This window comes from Agrilus planipennis, unplaced genomic scaffold (assembly GCF_000699045.2).
Source record: "Agrilus planipennis isolate EAB-ADULT unplaced genomic scaffold, Apla_2.0 scaffold110, whole genome shotgun sequence".
Taxonomy (NCBI): Eukaryota; Metazoa; Arthropoda; class Insecta; order Coleoptera; family Buprestidae; genus Agrilus; species Agrilus planipennis.
Genome location: NW_020438935.1, coordinates 391,720 through 417,265, shown reverse-complemented (window position 1 = coordinate 417,265; position 25,546 = coordinate 391,720). Strand labels below are relative to the sequence as shown.

The following is a 25,546-nucleotide window of genomic DNA, read 5'->3' as shown; positions in this document are numbered from 1 at the left end:
GTTCCGGTCACTCCAAAATTTTTTAGACGGTAAAACCTTCACCTCAAATGAGGAGGTCAAAAACCTCCTCGATCAGTTTTTTGCCAGCAAAGACCAAAAATTTTATGAGCGTGGAATTATGCTACTACTGGCAAAAGGTGTTGGACCAGAACGGTCAATATATAATTTAATAAAGTATTTGTTTGTTATACGAAAACTGTCTTTCATTTCCACAAAAAAAAACGAAATGACTTTTCGAACAACCCTATATATTCGAAATCATGATCCACATGTAGTATTTTCAATAAATTGACCCAGAACTTAGGGTTCTTTATTATAGCCCCCTATTTCTGAGTATTTCTATATCAGCAAGTAGGTAAATACCAATACGTTTTCTTGATTTTGTAGACATTAACTTGCGACTGTGAAGCCACCCCTGCGTTTCAACTGAAATGTTTCCGACAGAAGGGAGACAAAGTCGACATTTCCCATTATCGTGTGAACGTGAATCGTTTTCGTGCACGATTAAACATATATGCCGTTACGGAAAAACTAAAAGTTGACATCAAATGTGACGGATGGCCGGACATAAAAGTCGCTCTCGCTCCCGTCGGAAACATCAAGAACAATCTCGACGAAACTCATTTACAAGAGGTAATCAGGTGAGTAACTTATATGCCTAGATCGTTATCGTCTCTCAATCAGCCGTCTTTGCTAAGAAGAAGACCTTTACCTAAAGGTTTATATTAAGTCTTTTTAAAATCCAAAATTGGATGATCAATTTGGACTTAGAAGAAATAGAGGAACGCGGAAGGCCATTCTTGTTTTACGGGTAACAATAGAGAAAACGATAGACAAAAGAAAGAGTGCGTACATAGGATTTGTAAATTTAGAAAAAGCTTTTGACAATGTTAAATAGGTCAAGATGTCAAATATACTTAAAAATGTACGGATGGGTTACAAAGATAGAAGAGTGATACTTAGTTTATGTAAAGAGCAACAGGCAGTTGTAGAGCAGGGGCTGCAACGTAGAGAAGTAAACATTAGAAAGGGAGTCAGACAGGGATGCACATTGTTAACGCTACTTTTTAATTTACACATCGAAGAAGTGATCAACATCATTAGAGACACTACAACTGTAGGGATAGATATACAGGGGCAGATGAATGATGTGCATAGCGTGGATAGAGAAGGTTAGAAATGAAGAGTTATTAGAAAGAATAGGAGAACTCTACGGAAATCTAAGAAATAGGCGAGATAGGTTGGTAGGACACCTTCTCAGCCATGAAGGTCTAGCCAGAGACATATTAGGAGGGGTAGAGGTAGACCTAGATTAGATTACTGTTCGCAAATAGTTAAGGATGTGGGCTGTTCTAGTTTTAAGGAAATGCAAAGATTAGCTCAGGATATAGGATGATGATCCAATGTGGCATTGACTCATCTTTCTAGAATTTTTATATTAATTGAGTTTCATAGATTTACTTAGAGGTACAATTGCAGATCTTTATATTTCTAGCGAGATAGTAACAAATGCTCTTCGTAACGCAGAGTTGCATTTAAACCTTGGACAGTACCCAACATGTCCGAGGCTGGTTCGCCATGTTGGTACACCAGGACCCAATCTTCCAGTTCATTATGACAGCATGGTAAGTTGTTAATAGTAAGTGATAGGGCCAGTTCAAAACCATTACATTATTATACGTGACGTTCTCAGATGAATGCGGTAACATCAACCCCCAATCACCACACCCCTAACTACACCATACAAGGGAACAAACGTTTGGTTGTGAAAATAGTCCGTGCTAGTCAGCTGGGTGCTAACCAAGGTTGTGCAGAACCTTATTGTGTTGTTGAAATGGACGAACCACCGCAAAGAAATCAGACATCTGTTCAAAAAAATACCGACTCACCTTTTTGGGACGAACACTTTCTTTTGTAAGTTGATTATTTTTTATAGCAAATGTACAGTAATATGATTGTAATAATTATTGACCTATTAGTTGGCCCTAATTGCACAATTACGCTTTGGTGTACGAAATTTTTGCGTTCCAAATTTTCCCAGCTACTTCATCATTGAATATAATTATTGTCACTTTACTACAATGGCAGAACATCTAGGGAAAAGGACTACAATGAATCCATGCCATTGTTTTATGTAAGATCGTCGTCTAATTTTGCTGCTGTTGATGTTACTCATCAAAAAACGTTTGTGGCACAGCTTAGCCCTCCTTACCCTTTATTTGCTCTAAGAAGTCTTTAATGTTTCGATGTAATGAGTAATTTTATTTCTAGCGACCTGTCACCCAACACTGCAGAGTTTCTCTTTGAAATATACGACAGAGCTGCTAAGCCGCATCGGTTTTTGGGTCTCGGTATTGTAGGTGTTGAAGAACTCTTAGCAAATCCTTCACAAAGGCAAATTATCACTCTGCAAAGCAGGCCTTATGAAACTGATCCAGTTTCTGGTACCCTCACTGTAGAGGTACTCTAAATACTCGTGTACCCCAAATCGAATTGTTGTAATTAAAGAAATATATTTTTTTTCGCAGTTTTCATTCATTGAAGGTGCAGATTTACCAAGTGTAGGTGATGGCCAACCTTACAAAATCAAAGAGAACATAAGCCCTTCACTTAGCCCAACACGAAGAAATAACAGTCTACCGTTACAGAATAGTAAGTTTTTTTGAGGAAAAAAAACGATAGGAAGAGTAAAAAAGTGAATTTTAATGTTACTACCAATGATATGCACCATCCAACCTTCTCTCTTCAAGTGTCAACTTTTCAAATAAATAAATAAAAAATCTTTTTACAGATGTAATGGTGAATGGGGACCATTACGGTGAAAATCAAAACCAAGAGAGAAGTTTTGACAAAAATACTTTAACAATCCATAGCGTACAGAGGGTATGTCAAAATAAAAAATAAAATATTTAAATAAATAACGTGTAGGTTATTGTTACAGCAACCTTCCCAAAGACTTGTGCGGGTAAGTTGATGTAAAAGTGTAACACAAAAACATTTGCTTCACAATTGGCAAATATTCAAGTTTTCTTTTTCACATTAAACAAACGCTAACAAATGTTGATAATATCACTATTTGCGTGTGATTGTGTGTGCGTATTTTGTTAATTATTACTAACTACTAATCAGGTTCAACAAGGCCTTGACGGCGATTGGAAGGAAATCGAACGGATTGAAATTGACGACGAATCGAAACTCGAAAATAGTCCGAAAGAGGAAATGGCAAATGGAAAAGTGACAAAAGATGAAAAAAATGGTAATTTACTCACCGAAGATAATGCAAATGGTAAAGTGATAGCAGGAGAAGACAAAAAAGAAAACAAGGAAGTAAAAGAAAATGGCAAACAGGATACCGATGGGAAGGTAGAAAGAATTGATTTTTTTACTAATACCAATAATTTTTATGTAATAATAAAATAACGCATGATGATTATTTTAATGCTTATGTGTTTAATTGATAATAATATCTTTCAGAAAATAATTGATTTTAAGAATTAAACAACAGTAAAATTATTTCATTTAAAGTGCATAATTCCAGTAAGTAAATGCGTAAGCTGCATTGTTTATGCACTTTTTATCGCATAGAGATATAAATATGTGCACATAAATTAGTTGTAAATCCATTTTAACAATAGTTTCGACATATTTAGGAAACTTTTTAAACTCTAAATAGATAAAAAATAATTGCACACAACATTGTTCTAAAGAACTTTTTATCCAATTTACAATTTCAGAAATTAGAACTAAATAATAAGTTGAGTCAATTGTTTTCATTTTTTACATACTTAAATGACCTTGAAATGAGGTAGTTGATAAAACCAGGGACTGCGGAACTTCCGCATTAATATTCCCTCGCAAAATTTTCGTTTGTGGCCCTTTCGTTGATGAACTTCTAGGGATTAATGATTTAAATAATTGCTTTAAGTTGGTTATTACTTATTAGCCGACAGAGTATGGTAATTTAAATCAACCATTATCCGACAATACCGAAATTCGGGGCCGTCCGCGAAGACGCCGAGACTTCTTCAGTACAATCAAAAGGCGTCTTAATAAATCGAAAACCCGGTCCAAGTCAGCCGGACCATCTGAAAATGACAATTACAGGGACGATTCTTTAAACAGATCCGTTTCGGCCGACAGAAAACGTGGCAGCGACGACAGTAAGTATCTATTTCAAATTTCAATTTGATTTTCGTCCAAATTTTACTTTGAGCCTATACTCACCGTCATATTAGCTTCAAATTCAATTTAATCGCTACCTAGTGAAAGTTAATGAAATTATTAGAAAATAATAGGTATAGGTTTTGTTACTGCTTAATCCCAAGGTCAAGGATCATGTCATTCTAAATTACGGCTACGTAATAAATGAAAGAATAAGGGAAACTTTTCCAATTATACTCATATATGTCTATATTGTGTTTGTTAAAATAAATTCAATTTTGTGATTTCATAATTTTCTCATTCATTAACTTTCACATAATAGATAATCTATTAGCAATCATAGTAATAAACTGCCCGTTAGCTCGTAGATTTATCGTTTGTAGTAGTCTATCATGTACCTATTTACTTACTTACTATTTATTATTACTTTTATTTTTTCAATCAGAATAATCGTAGACGTTTTATAATTTATGTTGCTGCTTTAACATTTGGAAGCGAAAAGGTAATTTCATTTATTTTTCAATAATTTTTCTTACAGAATACACACCGTTAAATGTAAAAGTGGTTAACACCTCAACAAATATCGAAAACATCGATCAAAATTATTTTTATTTATTAGCTGTTATGCGATTTATATTATTGCGTGGATTCACAATAAAAATTACTAAATTTTTCATTTGTTGAGTGTGTTACCATCAGGTAGCCGTCTTTTTTCTATCATCTATTTGTAATATACTTCTGCAGGTTACAGACTTAACGTTCCAGGGGGCAGGTATGAAGAGAACTCGAGAAGATCTAGTTTATCTGAAGCGTCAGGACTTAGTAGTGCATCGACGAGGACCTATCTCAATGAAGCCAGTACCTTGGTGCTTGAAACTGTCGAAAATGGCATCAAAAAACATTACTTGGTACCGCTGTCTTTAGCGCAGAAGTCCAAGATTAAAAAGAAGGGCACCAAATTACACATTTTCAACGATCACACCTTTATAGCAAGGCATCTTTCGGGGTAAGAATTTTACTTGTATAAAAGACAAACAGAATTTTTCAAAATGGGTGGTCCACTTCAGCAAATGACATTGAAATTTAATTTATATTAGTTTGTTCTGTGACAAAACCGCAAATTTACAGATATTATTGGAAAAGGAGACTACCGAGATTGGCCTGTAAACAGGAAGGAACGACATACGTTTTCATATCACCCATTACTTCCCACACGATCCTCATCTTGAGGGGTGCGGTACTAAACACTACAAGTAGAACATATGAGATACTACAGTAAAATGGTGGCACATGTAAGGGTAGAAACAAGTCTTCCTTTTTCCATCTCCGCAGATTGCTTTATGACCCCTGCAAAATCACAGAATTATGTGTCTGACATTTTAAGTGTAACTCAATCCACCACAAGATGGTGCCTACTATTATCCTCCTATAGGTCGCTCCATATGGAACTCGGTAGTCTTCTTCGTGATATAAATATGCCTCACACTTTTGAGTGACCTTAAAAAAACTTCTTCTTGTTGGGCTGCTCCCCAAGACTGTTTTCTATTTTCTGTCTTTTTCGTGTTAGATTGTTTAGGTCTTCCCAATCAGTGAAATTATTAAACGTTATTATTTTTGCTCTTTTTAGTGGTACAATTTGCCAAGTGTGTAGTAAGAGTGTACCAAGAAGAATCGGCAAGCAAGGGTATGAATGTAGAGACTGTCTTCTTAAGTGTCATAAACACTGCCATGTAAAAGTGAACGATAATTGTCCAACGTCCACAATACATAATATTGAATTGTAAGTATAATATCTTTGGTTAATTATAAATGAATTCAAAACATAATATGTAGGTATCTATAATTATTAAAAAAAATGCTGTCATGACGGTAATACGATCTATTACCAATTTATTTGTTACTGTTTTTCTATAGTGATGTTAGAATGATTATATTTTATCGTTAAAAGACATACGACTCTTTTCAAACGGTTAGAGATGTGACCTTGAGGAAAGCTGCGCGAATTGAAAGAATGCACACTAGGTGTGAGCAAGACAGAAGTAGTATTAATTTTGTCACTGCGCATCCGGGTAAAGGGAAGGGGTACATCTCTAACCGTTTGAAATGAGTTATACATGATTAGCCTTAAAGTAACAAAAAGCAAAAAGAAGCGAGATACTGTGACGATAACTACAATATGTTAAGTATTTACTGTTACTTACCGTTGCAATCACACAATAAGTTTGGGAATTTTATATATGAACACAAAACCACACAATAATTTGGCACTAAACGTAAAACAACAACTTGGTAGTCACTAGTCTGTAGAATTCATACAATTAGTAGCATGATTCTGTGTACTTAGAAAAATGTGGTATTTCACTTCTTTCTAACTTTAATTTCTTTTTATTATGGGTCCCTCCTCCCTGTTTTGAGCGAATAATTACATATGTGGGGTAAGATGATGCGATTGACAATGAAACCAGCTCTCTGATTATATTTATTGTCTGTGAACTTTTATTTTACCATTTGTTTTTTGGTTTTGTAACTAATCTGTTGAAAACTTTTTTATTTTTATTTTATTTAAGTGCAGTATTGTTTTAGAAATTGAATGCATGGTAGTTTTTGGATTGTTAGGTAGCTGGCTTAAAAAAATGTAATAGTAAATTTGATAAACGCTCAAAAATTAGAGGAATTCTTAACGAAAATCTTCGTTCAAAAGATAGGGCCAAATTTTGGCCCCTTGTTTATCTAAGTATGATTTTACCTTCTGTTAAAACTGATAAAATTTGTTCATCTAAATTTCGTATGTAGATAGATGATTCATATTTGTCCAAAACTACTCTACATTTTCATTAAATAATCAGTTTTTCAGTCCATTTGTTGTCCTTTTGTTTTAACCAGAAAAATTTAATTAAAAACAAAATATTTATTTTATCTGATCACATTATCTGATTAAACATATTAGAATCTAACATAAAATTAGTAGGACAACAGTATTGTAGTGGGACTTCCTATTTTTTCATCTTTTTAAAGAAACAGTTTTAGAAATATCTCTAACAACTTTCTTTTTTCTCAATAATTCTACTGAAACCTTTACAGAATGTTTTTGTAAATGCTTTAATAGGTATTGTGTTGTAGAAGAGCTAATGTTTGTTGTGTAAAGTGTTGTGTTTCTGTTTAATGCTTGACGAGCAACAAACAAACTGTATTTTATTATGTTTTTAATTAACACACAATAATTTTTCTATTTCAGATCTTACATAAAAAATCCACTCACTGATAAAAATTTGAAACGGCTTTAAGAGAAGAGGCACATAATAACAGTAATAATAATCTAACTCTTAATAAATAAACAATAAAACAAAAATATATTTTTTTGCCCGAATGATTAAAAACAAAAGTACAATCGCGCGAGTTGACATGGTGAGTTGTAGGTACCCTGGTTGTACCATTTACTCCAAAAAGCAAACAAAAAGAAAAGAAAAATATTTCTTTATTGTTGTTTTGTTGTTTTTATTTTAACTTATTTTTATATTGCGCACGGAAATCTCGATATTAACGCTTTAATACTGTTGATGTTAATTTATTATTATCTATTATTGTAAATTTTAAATTTTTATTTTTGTTAATTTGATACATTTTTATTTCTACGATATTAGCGAAGATTTTTACGTTGGCGCGTCTTCTATTGCTAAGAGATCGAGTTGCAATTGTGATATATGTAAAAGACTTGCACTTTACTCTTGTTTTAACCCTGTTCGTTTAGGTGCCTGGCGATTTTACATAATTTTTTTGCTACTCCAGTAACTGTAATTAAAATCTTAACATTCTAATGGTAAATAACAACCTACCTGCACATTTGTTTTCTGCTCTTATTAATTTTTTTTTTATAAGTATTGACATGCAAAATACCTTTTATTATTACTGAAGTAGCAGTAGAGGAAAGTTGTTATAAAAATAGGTTGCTGATTTTTTCTTCTGTTTAATACGAAACTTATTATTTTAACATTTAAACAACATTTTCATGTAATGCCACTTAATATGTGCTACTTAATGCGTTTTATAATGTTGTGCTTTTCACACCTTTCAAAAAAAAAAAATAATTAACAAAGTAATATATAGATACATAAGTTACAAATAATAATATTTCGGTAAAAAAGTGCCTGTAACACTGAAATTGTAATTGTTGTTAAAGTGTATGTTATTGTATTAAAATGCTTAAAAAAAGGCATTAAAGCTACGATTTTATTAATCGCCAAAATTTTTACAGTAATTTAATGTTTTTGGCAAAAGCAGTAAACGTGCAGATCTTAATTTTTCAAAAACTACACCTTTATTGGAAATCCTGTTTATTTATGCGAGGTGAATCCCCTGCTTTTTAAAACATTTGAATCTACAATACGAATCCATTGTACAAAATAAGTAACAATAGAAATATCAGTTTAATATCAGCATTCAAATTAAGAGTTTTTCACGAGTTGTATAATATATTTAACAATGTTTATGAATGTTACAAAAGAAAAACAAACTGAAATTTTAAAGGCTTTCCATAGGATTATATTATACATATATTATTATAAAAGCAGCTGACATGTTGATGGTGTTATATTCAATGCTAATTGAAGTTGAAATAAGTACTTTTTGTAATTAATTTTAACAAAATAAAACACTTTTTATTTTATCGTTTACTTTTATTATAGGTAAAAGGGTAAAATAAATGAAGGAATTAATTAAAAGGTAAGCAAATCATATATACATACTTTTAAAACAATTTAAATTAATTCACTTCGTCAGTAATTTATATGAAACGGTTTCGTACATTCATATTATTATGTTATCTTTATTTTTAGGGAATATAAACTTAGAATAAACTGTAAAACACTTCCTTAATCGAGTGTTAAAATTAAGATTATTTTTTTCTCGTCAATGTTAAACATTGCTTAATGTCTTCAATTTTAGTGAAAACTGCATCTAAATCGGTTAATAAATAACTGCATTACACCTTTTTAAATTTTCCCTATTTTATTTCATTACGAGTGGCGCTTATTTTATTGTTTACATCTGCATTCCTCAGTGCAGGTGCGTTGAACTTGACCTACTTTTACCGATCGGCATGATGGCCGCCAACGTAATAACCAATCAGATGCGTGAAGACAGTTTATAACAATTACACCTGTATACCCGAATCAGTCAACCGCGGTGCTACCGGAGGGTGCACATCGCTTTGGGATAAAACTACGTAATTATCATTTCGTTTATTATAATCACACTGTTTTGATATTAATGAATGATTTAAAATGTCCCAAAGCTAATAAATTCGTTTAAAAATTACAATAATAATGATTTAAGGTACCTAATTTAAATTTCCGTAATTACAATATAAAGTTAAAGTAGAACTCAATTTCCTTTAACTATTGGCGGTTCATTTTATTGTTACTTACAAAATTTACAGACCTCTTTACAATACAAATAGTGTGTAATAAACATTTTACGCTAAATGATTTCAAAACCTATTTTCGTTTGACTACTTTTTGTGCAATAAGATTACCAGAAACTGTTTCGCTTTCTAAATACATAACATTTAATTAAATATTTACTTCTCATCATATATAATATGGTTAATTATTGCCGAAAAAAGTACCTAAATCTAGCAGAAACAAAACAATTAATTTATTATAATTATTGGTGATTTTTGGTACTCATAAAATTTGTTGAAATGTAAATTAATAAAAGGTTTTAATTTATAGAAATTGCATAAAAAGATTCGTTCTTTTAGCTGGTTTATTAAGCTCAATGTACTTTTGTTTCAACATTTACTTATTGTAAAACAAACTTTCTACTTCATATAAATGCACATGTGTACAAAATACACTAAACTACTGCAAAAAAAACAAGGTCACTCTCATTTTTACATTTGAAAGTAAAAACTGAATTACTAATCTTTATTTAGTCTTTTATTAACAGTTGTTTATATTTAAATTACATTTTCCAACGACGTTGTAGTGTAATTATAAACTGTTATAAGAACAGTTTGTGCTCTCAATTCCTAATAGATTATTTTATAAAAGATAACAGGTTCTTGACCTTGTTTAAAAAGAAAATTGTAATAAACAACTTTGAACATTGATTGTTCTTTCGAAATTTGGGAAATAAAGTGTTGATTTGTATTTAAATAACTAAATTATGCTGCTCAATTATTAATTAGGAAGCGTGCGTACAGTGCGTTTACGAAGTTCATAGGTACAATTTTGTATATAATTTATATTACGTATTTTAATTATACAAATATATTTCAATTGCATAAATTATTCTGACTTGTTATTAGAGATTGGTATAAACTATGAGAGCATACTTTACTGTTCATTAGTGTAGCGTCATTAGTGTTTTATTCGGCTCGCAGTTCGCACCTTTCACAGCAGATGGAAGATGCTCAACGAATAATGTCAAAGTCAAATAAATGGATTTCGTTAATTCGTTTAAGTGTTAAAAATAAACTGTTATTCCCTTTGTTAATTAGCGGATCAGTATTTGATAATTTTCTATGTAAGTATCCGCGTTTCTATAATCGTTTAAATCGATTGTATGACTTATTTTATTTGTAAAATCTTTTTGTTTGTATTTTTAGGTTTGAGTATTTTAATCCTGAGTCATGGAGAAGGAAACCGAAAATAATAACGAATCTCCTTCTACATCTAACGAATCTAAAGTAGAAGAATCTCCTAAACCCTTGGCTTTTACAATAGACTTTGGAGAAGGAAAAAGTGTCGACACTCAAAGGCATAAAGCATTAGTTGAAAAGTATCAAAACAGACATAGAAGAGGACAATCTTTGTCTAAAATAGACGAACCTTCAACACAAAAGAAGAATGCAAATGTTTCCAGTTTAACTCGAAAATCTAGTACACAATCTGAAGGTTATTATTCTTCAGATGAACGGGGTGAAAAGGTTAGGACCAGCAGGGCTTCTCCTCACAGTATGACCAAGTCTAAAGGTGATCTCACTCTTCCACTGAAGAATATCCTTAATGATAAAATGACTCAGTCATTTCCTAATGTGAAATTCAATCTTTCAACAATTAGAAGTCCTGATATAGAGCTCAAGGACATTTCAAGTCCTGAACTTGACCCAATAAGTCCATTTAGTCCTAAAGCAAAGGTGGTTCTTAAACAAATGTCCTCACCAAATCCTACAGTAGAAAGAATCAAAATTACTCGACAGCACTCAAGTCCAGAATGCAAACCACAAAAAAATGCAAGCAGTGAATTTATAGATGGTAGTGAATTTGATTTTGACAAGTCTGATTCTGTAAGTGATGCAGGTACTTATACTGTAGACAACGATAATTATACAGAAGAACAAAAGGCCAGAATGAGCATAGACAAGGAATTCAACATTGAACAGGTTTCTGTTATGAAGAAAACTGAAGAATATGTTCGTAATCTAGCCAGTATGGATGAAGATACAGATAAAAATAGTAGACCACAGAAACTGGATGTGGAGCCTATTGCTACAAAATTATATAATAAAAATGTAGATCGCTTATTACCTTCTCCAAAGTCGCCAAGTGTTCCCACATCACCCTTAGCTATTAATCAATCTTACAAGACTTTTATCTACAAAACTTGTAATGAAAACAGAGAACCAAAGACAAAACTTTCACCGATACTATCACCCACACAAAATTTGTCAATTACAGAGGGGAAGATCGAGGCGGGCATCGAAAATACAGACATCGACGATGCTCTTAACCAGACGTACACGAAAATAATGTTCCCTAGTCCAAAATCAAAGACTGGAATAGGTTTATTAGAAGATATAGCGGATCAGGGCAGTTTCACGTCGGTTACTTCTAGCGGAGCCTTCAGCCGTAAGGGAGAAGCTCAGGTAAAGGGTCACCATCGACAGCCCAGCCTAACAAAGTCGGAAATTCACGTAGAAACTTACACGTCGTCCAATTCGCGTGGTCAGTCAGGAGACAATATCATTCATGCAACTATCAGTCTCAATCATAAGGAATCTACTAGCAATAATAATATCATGGAAAATAAAGTGCCAAACATTTCCAAACTAAGTGCAGAACGACAGAACGATGACTTTGCAGACTATGATCTAGTTAATGCTACACTAACATTGGGTAAAATAAATAATTTACCTCCAGCGATAGGTGGGAAGACTTCTCCCACAAAAATACCTTCTCCTGTACACACGGCAAGACCTCGAAGTAGAAACAGCATCAGCTCAGCAAACATAGATTTATCAGACAGTAGTCTAGAGACTGAATCTTATCTCAAACCGACCCAAAGTATCATAAATTCCCTCCAGAAAAAACTCTCCTTGGATAGCGATCAGGAGAGCGACTTCGACAGCAAATGCAACATCAGACTGAACAACAACACCAGAAATTTATTGAAACAAAAGTCCAAACACATACGGCATAATTCTTTTGACGATAGAAACTTGACCTTTTCCAATAAGCTGGAACATTTTCAGAACAAGAATCTACAAAGTATTGATCAAACATTCGGAAACAAACTACAAAATAGGGCGGTAATAAAAGTACAAAATTCCCCCAATAATAGCCCATTACGAAGATCCAGTAGTTTCTCTAACAAAAACAAAGTCCCGCCTCAACCAAAAGTCTCAAACTTAACCAAAGACATCAACTTAAAAAATTCCCCTTCGTTAACAAGAAATAGTTCGATACAACGCTCAGCATCTACTGCGAATATTAGACCTAATATTTTGCAGTCTCGAAGGTCTAGTGCTGGATCAGAACATGAAAAAATCGACAGGAATCAGTTTGGAGATACAGAGTCTAGTTCTGAAGAAGATTTTGATAAAAACCTTCTAAAGAAAAAGGACTTATCGAATTTAACTAACACCAGGTACAATCGCGCCTTCAGTTTGAGAAGGGCGCGATTGGATACCGAACCTTCACCTTCTCAAAAATGCCCCAATACCCCCGAAATGAGACGCAAATTCCAGACCAACGATCATTTGAGAATGGAACGTGCAATATCGGTCGATCGTAGACCTGTTAAAACGAATGATGTTCAAAGTCGATACCTTCAAAATATCACTAGGAATAAGAGCGCCACACCACCCAAAATCGAAATCTCTAAAAATGTGCCAAAGTATCAACACATTACTGCTAATGTTAACAAACCTCAAGTTTTTGCGCGAACGGATTCAGGAAGATTTAGCATGCGATCAACTAAATCATCAATCCCTGGTTTCCCAAAGAACCAACGAAAAGATCAAACAAGTAAGACCCTTTGATAATTATAAAAATATGATAAATAATGAAAATTTGGACATTTTTAAGATGTAAACTAGTAATTAAATCATTTATATATTGAGTAATATTTGAAATCAACTAGTAATACAATTTGGAGCCTTACTTAATTTAATCAGTAATCACTCGAATTGTTTTAAAAGCTATTTAGAAAATACCATGGTATTAATTATAACTTTGGAAACATTCCAAGAATAATAAATACAAAATCATTTTGGCTTATAGTAATACTTAATTTAAATTTGTACTCTGTTAAAAATAACATTTTATTGGGGTTTCACGAGTATAAGTTGCATACGTTTATTTTTCATTAAACATTCATTGTAATTTATTTAGATGAACACGTTGGATAGGTACTTATTAAAATGCGGCGCACAGATCTGTTATTATGTTACATCTTCTTAAAAAGGATGCTCAAAGCAGTATAATCTCATGTCTTGAGTCATCGATATTACCTTGATAACAATCGTAATATCATTTGTAATGTTAGTCTTCAAATTTGCATTGAAATAAGAAAAGCTCTACGGCAGCGCTATTTTTATTCTGCGAAAATTAAATTAACGCGCACTTTGGGATGAATCATGTCGACCTGTTGCGCCTTGGCCCACATAATTTAGCACAGATTTGGGCAAACAATGGAGGTTACGCTTTATTACCGTACATAATGTGTTTATTTTTCAAATTAAGTTGTTTTCGAACAGAAAAGAAAGCCTGAGCTTGATTTTAATGCAACCAGCAACCAAAAGCCTAATATAATTCACGATAATAAAGTTTTTTAATTTTTACATAGATATGTGGAAATTCTAATATTTTCCAATTCAAACACACTTTTAATGAATGGTAGAAAGGTAAATTTTAATAAATAAATTGTTACAGATAAAAAACAGTCTGGAGGCAGAAGTAATTCCACATTGTCCAGTAGGGAGGTAGAATTTCAAAATTGGAAGCGAAGAAAGAGTTACGATCCCATGAAGGCTGCAGCAGAAGGTAAGAAGAAAGCAGAGATGGCGAAAAAGCAAGCGCAAAACATAATGGTCCAATCTTACATTGAATCAAGTCAAGACTGTGATAGCTCACCATCTCATTCTAGTTCTGTCCATCGTTCTCAGGTAAGCTAATGTCATATTAAATATAAATTCTTTTTTTATTACTCAAAATTATCTCTTATATAATTTTTATATTAGAGTAATAATATTTTTTTACGAATAAAATTTCAAGAAAAGTGCAAAGCAATGTTTTTTCTACATTTATTTTGATGTTGTTTATAGATGTGAGTGCGAAGTTTGATTCTCAACTTGAACCCTTAAAGAAAAGGTGATTTTTTAATCAATTTTGGATAAGTAGAAAGTGTGTAAAAGGCTACAGCTTTTTGGTTTTGTTTTTTGTTTTTCGTTACAGTTTCTTGATTGTGTGTGTTTTATGTCTTGATACTAACACAAGTTATCGCCAGAATGTAATTATTTGTTTCATGCATTCATTTAACTTTTAATTATTACTATACTAAATTGGAAAAGTAGTTTTCAGTTTTACTCATTTTCAGATTTCCATTCATAAGCATCATAATTATAGATTAGTATTCATTTATCCGGGATATGTAGTAATAAGGGATTTATTTAACTTCTGGCAAGACCAAAGTTTTTGTGCTTTTTTTAAATGATTTAATTTGAAATGTATATTTATTAGTTTCATAACTCATTTTTCTCATTTTTGTGTGTTTCATACAATATCTTAATTCCAAATGTTAAATAGATTTTCATTGTTTTCCTTTTTTTTTAATTAATAGGTAAAATATGTTGAAATTTTATTATGTCGTCTTGTATAATTTCTTATTTATCCCTTCATCTTTTTTTCCATACCTCTAATTTATCCCTGGAAGGGGGGGGGGTTCTTACGCTAGTATATCATTATTATACCTTACTACAATCCAGTATGTTTTATTTTTCCATATTTTTTTTGTGTTGAGTGGGATCTGTTTTAATTTGATGGTACTTATTTTGGGTTTATTTAATTTGTGAACTCGGACACATTAATACGCTTGTATTTTTACAGAGCTTCCATGGCACTGCAGCATTAGAACAATTAATTAGCTCAGAGGACGAAGATTTAACCCTCTCTGCTGACGAAGGCTTCAGTCCTCCTACTCCCAGTCCGTATGAACTAAGTCCTGCTAGAACCAGACTAAGGGAGGCTTGGATGGACAAAATATTGCACTAACTGCTCTATGTGTAGGTATTTAATAACGTTATCTGTCTTAACAATATCTGTTAATATAACGGTGTTGTACTTTTTAAGCGATTTATACCGGGTGATCCACGTACATGTTAAGCTTTTAATTATATGAGAAAGAGTATAGGGAAATATCCTGCGGAGGGCCGATTTATTATGTTTTTAAATTTTGCTAATTGTAATTCTAAAATTAATTCACTTGTACTACTGAGCAGTAATTTTTTCTTGCTAATTTACCAAAGACAAGCACGAATTATTTTTTAAAGCTTTTACCCAATTGTCATTTTTATTTACTTAGTTCTGCAGGTGCTGGTGGACAAACAATTAATTAATTAGTAATTTTAACTCGTCCATTTAAAGTTTTTCTTTATACATGAATCACCCACCCTGTATTTCAATTAACTTTTTTGTCTTCAATAACTGCAAAAATACTAAATAAGCAGTTTAAAACTCGTTTTCTGGTGCTAGACAAAGTTTCTGTGCTTTTTCCTAATCAAAAAGAATACTCAATGATTTTATTTTTATTTTTTTTCTTTACCGCTTTTGAATTGTTAATTAATTATATTATCGTTTACGNAAAAATGAAACAATTATTGCACCGTCTCAGTTTATAATTTTGTCTTTCTTTTTGTATATTAGCTTGTAAAATATCTATTTTTTAAATACTTTGCTTGAATAATCAACTTGTATAATAAAATATCAGTTAAACTAATGCTTTTTTGTTACTACTTAAAAAGACAAAGGACCTTTCTAAAAAAACAATTACAAAATTAAAGGTCTTGCATATATTATAGTGAAATGGTAAAAGGAGATAAAGACATATTCGGTAGAAATGAAATCCTAAAATGATTGTCATTAATATAGGTAGTCATTTATAATTTGAATATTGCTATTACAATTTTAAAGTTTGGCGCTATTTTTATGTAGTAATATTGATGCATTTTTCAACAGTTGCAATCCTGCACTAATCTCTGTTAATATGTATGAATCTGAGGTTGCCAAGCATTTCAATGGACCTCCTATCTATGTATCTCTTATCTATGATAGTCATAGATGTTATTATGGTTGGACATGACAGTTATGTCTCATATATTGAAATCTTGATTTGATTGAATTATCGGCATTAGTTGATTTTAATATTGAATATAAGTGATAGTTTTAGCAGAGAAGAAACCATATGAAACCCAAAGATCCTTGTAAAGTTTTTGCGTGTATGATTCAGCAATGTTTGAATGGTATGGAAAATTTTTTGAACCTAACCTATAGTTATGCAACTTTTACTGTATCTTTATTTTGTAGAACATAATTTCCAACATTCTGCATGCGAACACGTTATAGAGGAGCTACGTCAGTGTTGCATCAAGTGGGGTGAAAAGAGTTTGGTATGTGACGGATTCAAGTCATCCTTTAAATCCGATAATAAGTAGACAACATGTACAATAATAGGAAAGCCTTACAGAATAAGTCATGGATTAATAGATATCCTCGATTGTTCATAGGAGTTACATGTACTTCAGCACTCCTTATATTTTTTTCTCGTCCTATTTATGATGCTTTTTTTGCAAGCTACCCAGAAATTGAAGAGTTATCCAAAAAGATATCTTCCAGAAAATGATGGAATCAGTTAAAAAGGCAAAAAGTAGATTTAGAAAATACCCTGCATTATTAGCTGCCTGCAAAAGTGAGGCTTCTGTTTATGCAAAGTGTGTAGTGAATAAAGACTTAATCAAAGTTAATAACTGTGCTGAAGAATTTAATTTATTTAAAAAGTGTCTTCAGAAATCTGCTGCTAGCATGGGTACAAGAATTTGAAAGAAGGAAGAATTGGACATGGTATACACTGCTGAAACATTTCTAAGCTTTAGGCAACACATTATATTTGCCTTTTTCTTGCGCTTGGCTTTAATATTATATGGAAATTATCACGATAGGATTTCACAAGTTCCCTACACTGATGTTGACTATAAAGTGTTCACTGATGCTTCCAGATATGTCCTTAACAATGAGTCTCCATATCAGCGGCATACCTACAGGTATACACCCATACTTTCCTGGCTATTAATACCAAATTTGTTAATTGATATATGCTTTGGTAAAATTTTGTTTTCATTAATTGATATTTTTGCTGGCATTTTAATTAAGTTTATTATTAAACACTGTGTTATGTCTTATGGAAGGAATTTAAATGACTCCAAGATTGAATCAGTATCAAATTTTGGAATGATAGTTTGGCTTTATAATCCTATTACAATAGGCATTGCCACAAGGGGAAACAGCGACTCTATTGCTGGATTTCTAGTTCTGTTAACGCTGTATTTGCTACAATGTAAGAAATGGTATTTTGTGGCAGGCATAGTTCATGGTTTAGCAATACACGTTCGTATTTATCCTCTAATGTATAGCTTAGCGTTGTTTTTATTTCTTAGTGATTATTCAGAAAATCCAAATTCACTTTCAAAGGAAAGTAAAGAAGTACAAAAAACTGATAGAAGTACCAAAAGAACCATATTTAGAATGGAATACCTTCTTTATTTTTTTCCAAATATTGACCAATTAAAGTTGATGAGTGGCTGTATTTTATCTTTGGTGTTATTAACAAGTTTGTTTTACTTCTTGTATGGTTATCAGTTTCTTTATGAGAGTTATATTTATCATTTCTTGAGGAAAGACATGCGTCACAATTTCTCCTTGTATTTTTACTTGCAATATCTTACAGCTGGTGTTAAAATCGATCTCTGGCAAAAGATGTTGATAACTTTGCCGCAATTTATTCTTATAGCCGTTTTTTCTTTCAAATTTGGCTTAAATAAGCTGTCCTTAAATTTTGCAATTCTTATGATTACCTGCGTCTTTGTAACATATAATTCAGTCATAACATCACAATATTTCGTCTGGATTTTAGCGATTTTGCCACTTTGTATTTGGCAAATTCGTTTGAGCAGAAATACATCTTTGCTACTTGGTTTGATTTGGATTGGTGCTCAAGCGTTATGGCTGTTATCTGCCTATTTACTTGAATTTCAGGGTCTTAATATGTTTCTTTATATATGGCTCAATAGTGTTTCATTTTTCTGTGCAAACATCGCGTGTATGGCAAAAGTAATTGAAGGATTCACAACTGGAGTGAAAGTTAAAGTGTTATGAAAAAAGTATAGTAATGATTGTTAAAAATCGTAGTAATATTCATGTAATATAATATTAAATAATGAATATAAGATAATATAGTGTTGATTTTGTAGTAAGTAGTCATTGGGTAGATATCAAAAATAAATAATAAAACTTTTTTATTGTATTTTCGTATATTACTATGCTGTTTTAAATAATAAAAATAAACAAAATTTCCTTTTAAATTACAAAAAACAATTCTTTGTTTTTAATTCCCTTCCAGTACAAAATGTTTAATATTGAAAGCAAATGCTTTTAACAAAATTACCTATTCTATTAAAGTAAAGCATATATGTACGAACTACAAAAGTGTCAATAGTGGATTATTTTCTCGAGTTTGATAAGTTAAAACCCCTAAAGGGCAGCCCTCAAAGATACTTGTATCTAAAACAAAAAAAAATGTAGATAAAATATAGCAAAAAATTTGAATGATATATACCTTTTACTAATTCCCATTTTTTGGAACTATTATTTTCGATTCCAGTGCCTTGTGTGGACATATCGTGAATAAAATCGTCTAAAAAAGCGCTAGCTGTTATATCATCCATATATTCTTCAAATTCTTCAATGGAATGTAGCCCAGTTTCTTCTGATTTGGTTTTAGGGATTGTATAGTTTCTGATTGCAGCCAAAGTGTCGTTTACAAATTCTTGAGGATGTTGAAGTAAAGTTAAGTACCTAGAAAAACTAAATTATTTTTGTACAAGTGATTTAATTATGCACTTACGTCTCTACAAAGTTTAAAGAGTATTCATTAGGATTCGATAGAATTTCATCTTGCAAAGTCTTCAAATTTTCAATTAAATCAGGTTTTAGNGGGTGATCTTCAAATATTTCTACATCTACTTCTTGAAAAATAATTCAATCGTTCGTAACAGTAAATTTGTCTACAAATAACCTACTCGCTGAAGCTGCTGATTTTTGCTATAAACCGTATCGACGAAGACATAAAAACACATTAATTAGCTGGGTTGACAAAATTACACCATTCAATAATGAAGACCCGTACCTATTTAGCTAATATGTAAATTACAAATATCCTTCTGGTTACGTCGATTATAAATAATAATAACGGCACTTTGTATTTCCGTAAACAAACGTTGCATTTGTTTTTTATTAGTTGTAAATAGATAATAGATCGCAACACAGAAGCAAGTATCCAAGATCTATGCGTGCGTCGACCGTATGCGCACATTTCTTTCATCGGCATTCTGTCGTCGGCTGTTGCGGTATGCGGATGTCTTTTAGTGGCGCCTCTCCGGTTCTTTAAAAATTCTCGATCATGCCGCTCGATGATAATAATCTGATAAAAAATTCAAGACCAACGAACTGTCATAATTTGCGAGCGATTCCGTCTCATAATAAATAAGTGCAAATGCTTCGTTATGTGAATTTAAGACATTACTTTCAGTGATTAATTAATCTACCTTTACCAATAATGATGAATGAATTTGACGATGTTGGAGATACTTGGGAGGAGTTTTTCGGTATGTTTGATTTTTTACTTATTCACACAAAAATATCTCGACAAATATATTAAATTAAAAATATTAATGTTTGATTACTTTTTGTTTAATGAGAATTGTCACTGAGATGTTTTATAATGTTTAAATTCCCTTAAACAGTACCTTTTGTCCGGTATTTTTTTTAATTTATTTATTTAATAGAGATTTTTATTAGAGACATCGAAAGATAAATTTTTAAAAGTGCCGATAAGTTATTATTTACTTTTATGCAATTGTAATCATCACTTACGATTAGTTAGCGTTTCACCTGTTTGCTACTCTACTTCTTGTTACGTAATATTTGTAACAGATAATGAGTGTCGCAGCAAGTAAAAGGTATTTAGGATAATTACCATTTTTATAGCCGTTTTTCTGTAAAACTGAAGGGACTTTTGGGAAACGTCAGTGTGCTCATAATTTGATTCTGCTTTGTTATTACTTTATTGTTTTATTTTATTTATGAGGAAATTTGTTTTGTATTTTTAAAATATTTACGAAGCACAGGTAATTTAAATTTAACAGCTAATTAATTTTTAAAACATCAGTCGATTTGTTTTAATAATATTTCAAAAACGTTGCCTTTTTCGTTTGAATCCAGAAAGTTTATAAACAATTTATTGTCTATTAATATAATTAGTTTATATTAGGCTATAATCAGCAATTATTTCAATTTGCAAGGCCATCCTAATGATAAACCGGAAAAACGCCCGAAGTTCAGAGAACTTTGATCTCGTTTATTTTGTTTTGTTTGTTTTTTGGCAGTAAATTGTAATGGTGTTATTTGCGGCTATTGCTTTCCTTATAATGCACCTAATTGGGCGTTGTTTATAAACATTGACCTCTACAGTTAATTCATTCAATAAACATTCATTGATCGTTTTTACTGTTTTTTAAATTCAAATAATAAAGAAAGAGAAATAAATAGCGATTAATAATTGCGGGTTTTTACGTAATAATAACCGCAAAATTGACGCAGCGAAGTACACCTCTTAACAGCATCGCGGGTGACTAACTCAGGTATGCAAGTTTGGTTGTTTTAAAGGGTTTAATGCATCTGATTGGCCAATACGTTGGCGGCCATTTTGGTAATCGGCTCTAAACTAGGTCAATGTCACTGCATTTGCAGACGAATGCGGAAGTAAACAATAATAAGCGCCACAAGAATAAATTAATTAAACTAGGTAAACTATAAAAAGGGGTAACTCGGTTATTTCGTAATCGATTTAGATGCAGCTTTTACCAAAATTTAGGAAATTTAAATTATAAATATGTAGATAATACTAATTTACAGATAATCGATTGAAACATGAATTTAACTGACCGTGAGTGTTTAAAGTATTTATTTTTACACAATCTGCTATCTTTATGTACTTAGGTATATCTTTCATTTTCAATAGACTTTCGTTATAGAAAGTTCACACTCTATCGATGCTATATAATATTTATTATAGCAGTTTTCGTACAATAAAACGGTCTTGATTCGGTTATTAAAATTGGGTACAATAATTTTTAACGATTTTAAAAATGGTTGAAACAGAAATGAAATTTGTATTGCATTTTTTTAACGAATATTAAAGTGTGTTAAGGTTGCTTTCTTCATACAAATTAACATTTAATTGGAGCCTTGCATTATTAATTGCTCAAGAATTAAATACAGTACTCACAGAGTTCATTATTCTCATTTGTCAAGTGTAAAACATTGTGTCATGAAACCGAAATACACATGCAGTTTTTTTTTTTTTAAATATTTGTTTTTCGAAAAAGTTCACGAACTTGAACAGCAAAAACTGAGCAATATTAGATACGTACATTTCAATTTAGTGTAATATTTTTAATGCCTACGTACTATTTTTTCATATGCTTGTATAACGTCTAAGTAGGTACCTAAGTTATGATAACAATTTTGAAAATGTAATTTTGGATTTAAATGGTTCTGTAAAGTCAAACGTTTGTTGCAGTCTATTTGTAAATTGTAAAGGTTATAGAAGTGAACTTTTCATGTTCTTAGAATTCTGTTGTAACCACAGCTTTGTAGGTATTTATTTAAAGAGCACGTTTAGTGAATCCGTTATTGGTTTGTCAAGCATTGTTGGGTCGCTATGTCGGCAAAGATTACAAGACATTTTATTCTCACGCTACGAAAACTACAATGGAATTTTGGCATTAGAACAAAAATTTTAACCCTTCTGTTTACCAATCAATGGTTAAATGTGCATAGTGTACTAATTTGTCCTGAAAACTTATTAAAATTAAACAACTGAAAATTGCACCACTTTGGATGGTTTGGTTCAAAAATTTTTGCTGTAACGTTCAATTGATATTATCATTTTTTTTTATAATAGGGATGAACATTATTAAATACATACTTGTGTGTACTGTCCTTAATTTCAATTGAAAGGGGGGTTTAATATGGAGGGTCGAAATTTAAATGTGAGACACCTATCAGAGTCAGTAGCTCTGTTTGTACATTCTCAAAGTTTTTTTTTGTTTTAAACATAGTTTTCAATTTATCTGCAAAGTTTTCATACAGATGTCCGAAATCTAAAATGATTCATGAAAATAGAAAGTTATAGAAATGAAAATAAAATATCTCTGACATTCACACTTCGACTAAAGGTCTGCAATAATTTCTGAATAGCGTGAACAGTACCTAATAGTTATTAGAACCTTCCAGGAATTTAGAGAGCGTAGGTACCTATACACAGAACACCTAAATTTGGAAATTTTCAATGGATTGGTTACGGTTGCAGGTAGAAAACTGAAGGTAACAAAAATTGTACCTGTTAGGCCTATCGGTTTTCTAGTTTAGTATAAAAGGTTTACGTATTATAAGTAATTAGTATATAAAACATAAATAGAATCATAGACGACAACGAAAATGTTCATCATCATCTTAAGGTCTTCACTCTTGAGTCCAAAGATTCGTTGACGCGAACCTCCATTTCATAGTTTCTTGAGTCAATCTTCACATTTCTCTTAAAAACTAGAGCAACCAATGTCTCTAACTATTTACAATTATCTAATCTAGGTGTATCTCTTTCCCTTTTAATTCCTTTTGCTTCTAATACGTACCTAAACTAACCTTTCATGTATAAGAAGCTGTTCTATTAACCTATCTCCATCATGTCTTATTGACTTCCATAAATAAACTGTTATCCGTTCTAAAATGTAATTCGTTTATATTTTTAAAAAATTTAGGTAATAAATAGATAAATGTAATGTAAATTACACTATAATTTGTCGCTAATTTGTTTTGCTAAATCCAAAAAGTTGTCGCTTCAACTTCAGGAAAGAGATCATCGGAAAAGATTGAGAAAAGGGAAAAGATGAATATAGGAGAAGATGAGTTCGGAGGGATGAGGGAGTGGGAAAGGGGGAATCGGTGGCCCGAAATTTCGAGATATCCTATATGTAGAGTGCCAGTTTGACGCCCTGCGTGATCCTGCCAGGGTCGGACTGGCTCTTGACTATAGTTTCAAATACGTTTTTCTCGAACCCGGTGGACTTTCGGACCGCTAAACACTTGTTTTATAAACACCCTGTATAAATCAGATAGTCTGTAATTGTTTTTAGTATTATTGTTGGTAAGGTGTAATAATCATTGAAAAGAAATGAGAAGTGTACATTTTTCTGTAAAACAATAAAGGTGCGTTGATGTGTGCAGAATCGTCCGTGTGTCGAACAAAAGTAGAATTGTACAAAAGCATTTCGACACCGGATAGTTTAAGTTCCAGTCGGTCATAATCAGGGAATTATTAGTCATAACCCTTGCTAACTGACTTCACCAATGTCACGTTCGACTTTGAAATCGTGTCGTTTTTTCTTTTTTTTCTCAAACTCGAAACGGAGATATTGAAACTGAAACAAAAGACACAAAGGGTAACACAATTATATATGCGCATATGCATATGTGAGTATTTGTATAATTAGATTTAATTAAAGGGTAGTAAAAACGGGAAAAAGGGGGAAGAGGTCTGGAGAAATCTAAACTGGCCCATACGCAAGGTNATATTTCATTATTTGGCCCCATTGCTTTCTCAATGGTATTGTTTTGAGGGTATAAATGTCTTAAATCATTTAATTTGCAGTAAAGAGGAACAGCAATTCTTAACTTCTCAATATTTAAATTTTCTTCACTAACTGTATAATCCATTAGTATATCTTTTTGCTCATCCCAATAAGTAGTTTTTAACCAATTTAAGCAATATTCTAAACCTAATTTTAAAACACATTCTGATGGGATTTTCTGGTCGTGGGCTAAGTCATTACGTAGATCAATTAACCAATCTGGTAATTTATTTTTCTTTGCAGTCTTGTAGAATGACTCTTGCTTGTCCGTATATGCGCCACAAATATTCAAAAATCTAGAAATATCCTATAATTAATATATCTCTATTTACACTGTTTCTTGTTGTAAAAGGAACCTCATTATAGATGTTCCATACAAGAGGCGTAAGTTATCGTCAGCTATATCAGTATTTTGTAACAGGGCCTCTAAAATTATTAGTGTGCCCTCAACACCACTTGGTAGTTTAGGTACTCGCAATTTCCATAATTTAATTATTTCTACAGCACGATTTCGGTCATCTGAATCACTATAAATCATATCGTAGACGTAGCACCATTCCGCACTAAAAAATTAAAAAATGTTAAATTACCTGTTGACAGATAACTGAATACGTACCGATTAAACCAAGGCACCAACATTTTGTTATCATTATTTTTTCTATAAGAAGACATTCTAATTAAGCTCCTTTACCGGCGTAATTACATCAGAAATTACGGATATATTAGGTTAATAAAACGAGGTTAGAGTTACTTCTTCTTCTTAAGTTACATCTGACATTTCAAAGTCAATGTAGACAACGTAAAGAAATAATTGAAATGTTTTAAATGTTTATTAAGATATATAATAAATACGCATTAGGCTAAAATTTTAATTCAAATCAATATAATTAATGACAATGTAGAAACGAATGTAAAGGACCTAAATTAAAGATTATTTAATATTGAATGTAAAGGTTGGTACTCAGGTTTAATAAAACGCGCCAACTTCTATTCAAAATTTCCTGTAAGGAACAACTTTTATAAGAAAGAAATCGCAAAAGATATTTCCTTCAATAAATAATGACCTACAATATAAATTCGGATTCAATAAGAAATAAGGCTTTTTTTTTTCAAACTATGTACTTTTAAATCGGTTCTCTCAAA

General features: G+C 31.8%; 5 protein-coding genes across 9 annotated transcripts in view; 4 read left to right on the top strand and 1 right to left on the bottom strand.

Annotated features, from left to right (window-relative positions):
• Positions 1–8,255, top strand: part of LOC108736303 — a 32,825-nt gene extending 24,570 nt beyond the window's left edge. Inside the window, exons 4-16 of one of the 4 annotated variants that reach the window (XM_025974293.1) lie at positions 388–641; positions 1,496–1,625; positions 1,694–1,914; positions 2,272–2,461; positions 2,529–2,652; positions 2,792–2,883; positions 2,942–2,965; positions 3,130–3,363; positions 3,944–4,160; positions 4,906–5,167; positions 5,789–5,941; positions 6,556–6,596; positions 7,397–7,423. In XM_025974293.1, coding sequence (XP_025830078.1) covers positions 388–641; positions 1,496–1,625; positions 1,694–1,914; positions 2,272–2,461; positions 2,529–2,652; positions 2,792–2,883; positions 2,942–2,965; positions 3,130–3,363; positions 3,944–4,160; positions 4,906–5,167; positions 5,789–5,941; positions 6,556–6,583 — 1,929 coding nt within the window. In that variant the 3' untranslated portion in view covers positions 6,584–6,596; positions 7,397–7,423. Of the gene's footprint in view, positions 1–387; positions 642–1,495; positions 1,626–1,693; positions 1,915–2,271; positions 2,462–2,528; positions 2,653–2,791; positions 2,884–2,941; positions 2,966–3,129; positions 3,364–3,943; positions 4,161–4,905; positions 5,168–5,788; positions 5,942–6,555; positions 6,597–7,396 lie in introns of all 4 variants that reach the window. The other 3 variants (XM_025974294.1, XM_025974291.1, XM_025974295.1) reach the window with 3 other exon arrangements.
• Positions 8,256–10,283: 2,028 nt separating this feature from the next.
• Positions 10,284–16,235, top strand: LOC108736313. 2 transcript variants are annotated; one of them, XM_018468689.1, is made up of 5 exons: positions 10,284–10,686; positions 10,769–13,409; positions 14,316–14,548; positions 14,708–14,753; positions 15,489–15,576. In XM_018468689.1, exons 2-4 carry the CDS (start codon positions 10,793–10,795, stop codon positions 14,711–14,713), a joined length of 2,856 nt encoding a protein of 951 aa, XP_018324191.1. In that variant the 5' UTR covers positions 10,284–10,686; positions 10,769–10,792; the 3' UTR covers positions 14,714–14,753; positions 15,489–15,576. The 2 variants fall into 2 exon arrangements, with proteins under 2 accessions (XP_018324191.1, XP_018324190.1); XM_018468688.1 differs by lacking the exon at positions 14,708–14,753 and having other exon boundaries at positions 10,286–10,686; positions 15,489–16,235.
• Positions 16,236–17,179: 944 nt separating this feature from the next.
• Positions 17,180–17,495, top strand: LOC108736319 (NADH dehydrogenase [ubiquinone] 1 alpha subcomplex assembly factor 8). The gene has a single exon (XM_018468702.2). It carries the CDS (start codon positions 17,277–17,279, stop codon positions 17,475–17,477), a length of 201 nt encoding a protein of 66 aa, XP_018324204.1. The 5' UTR covers positions 17,180–17,276; the 3' UTR covers positions 17,478–17,495.
• Positions 17,479–18,957, top strand: LOC108736318 (GPI mannosyltransferase 1). The gene has a single exon (XM_018468701.2). The coding sequence runs from the start codon at positions 17,496–17,498 to the stop codon at positions 18,807–18,809; it is 1,314 nt and encodes a 437-aa protein (XP_018324203.1). The 5' UTR covers positions 17,479–17,495; the 3' UTR covers positions 18,810–18,957.
• A 69-nt stretch (positions 18,958–19,026) lies between these two features.
• Positions 19,027–25,170, bottom strand: LOC112904400. The gene is made up of 7 exons (XM_025974313.1): positions 25,020–25,170; positions 24,760–24,966; positions 24,336–24,699; positions 24,112–24,193; positions 19,558–19,678; positions 19,270–19,508; positions 19,027–19,214 (listed from the first exon to the last, which is right to left on the bottom strand). The coding sequence occupies exons 1-7, from the start codon at positions 25,073–25,075 to the stop codon at positions 19,132–19,134; spliced, it is 1,152 nt and encodes a 383-aa protein (XP_025830098.1). The 5' UTR covers positions 25,076–25,170; the 3' UTR covers positions 19,027–19,131.
• Between the last annotated feature and the right edge of the window lie 376 nt (positions 25,171–25,546).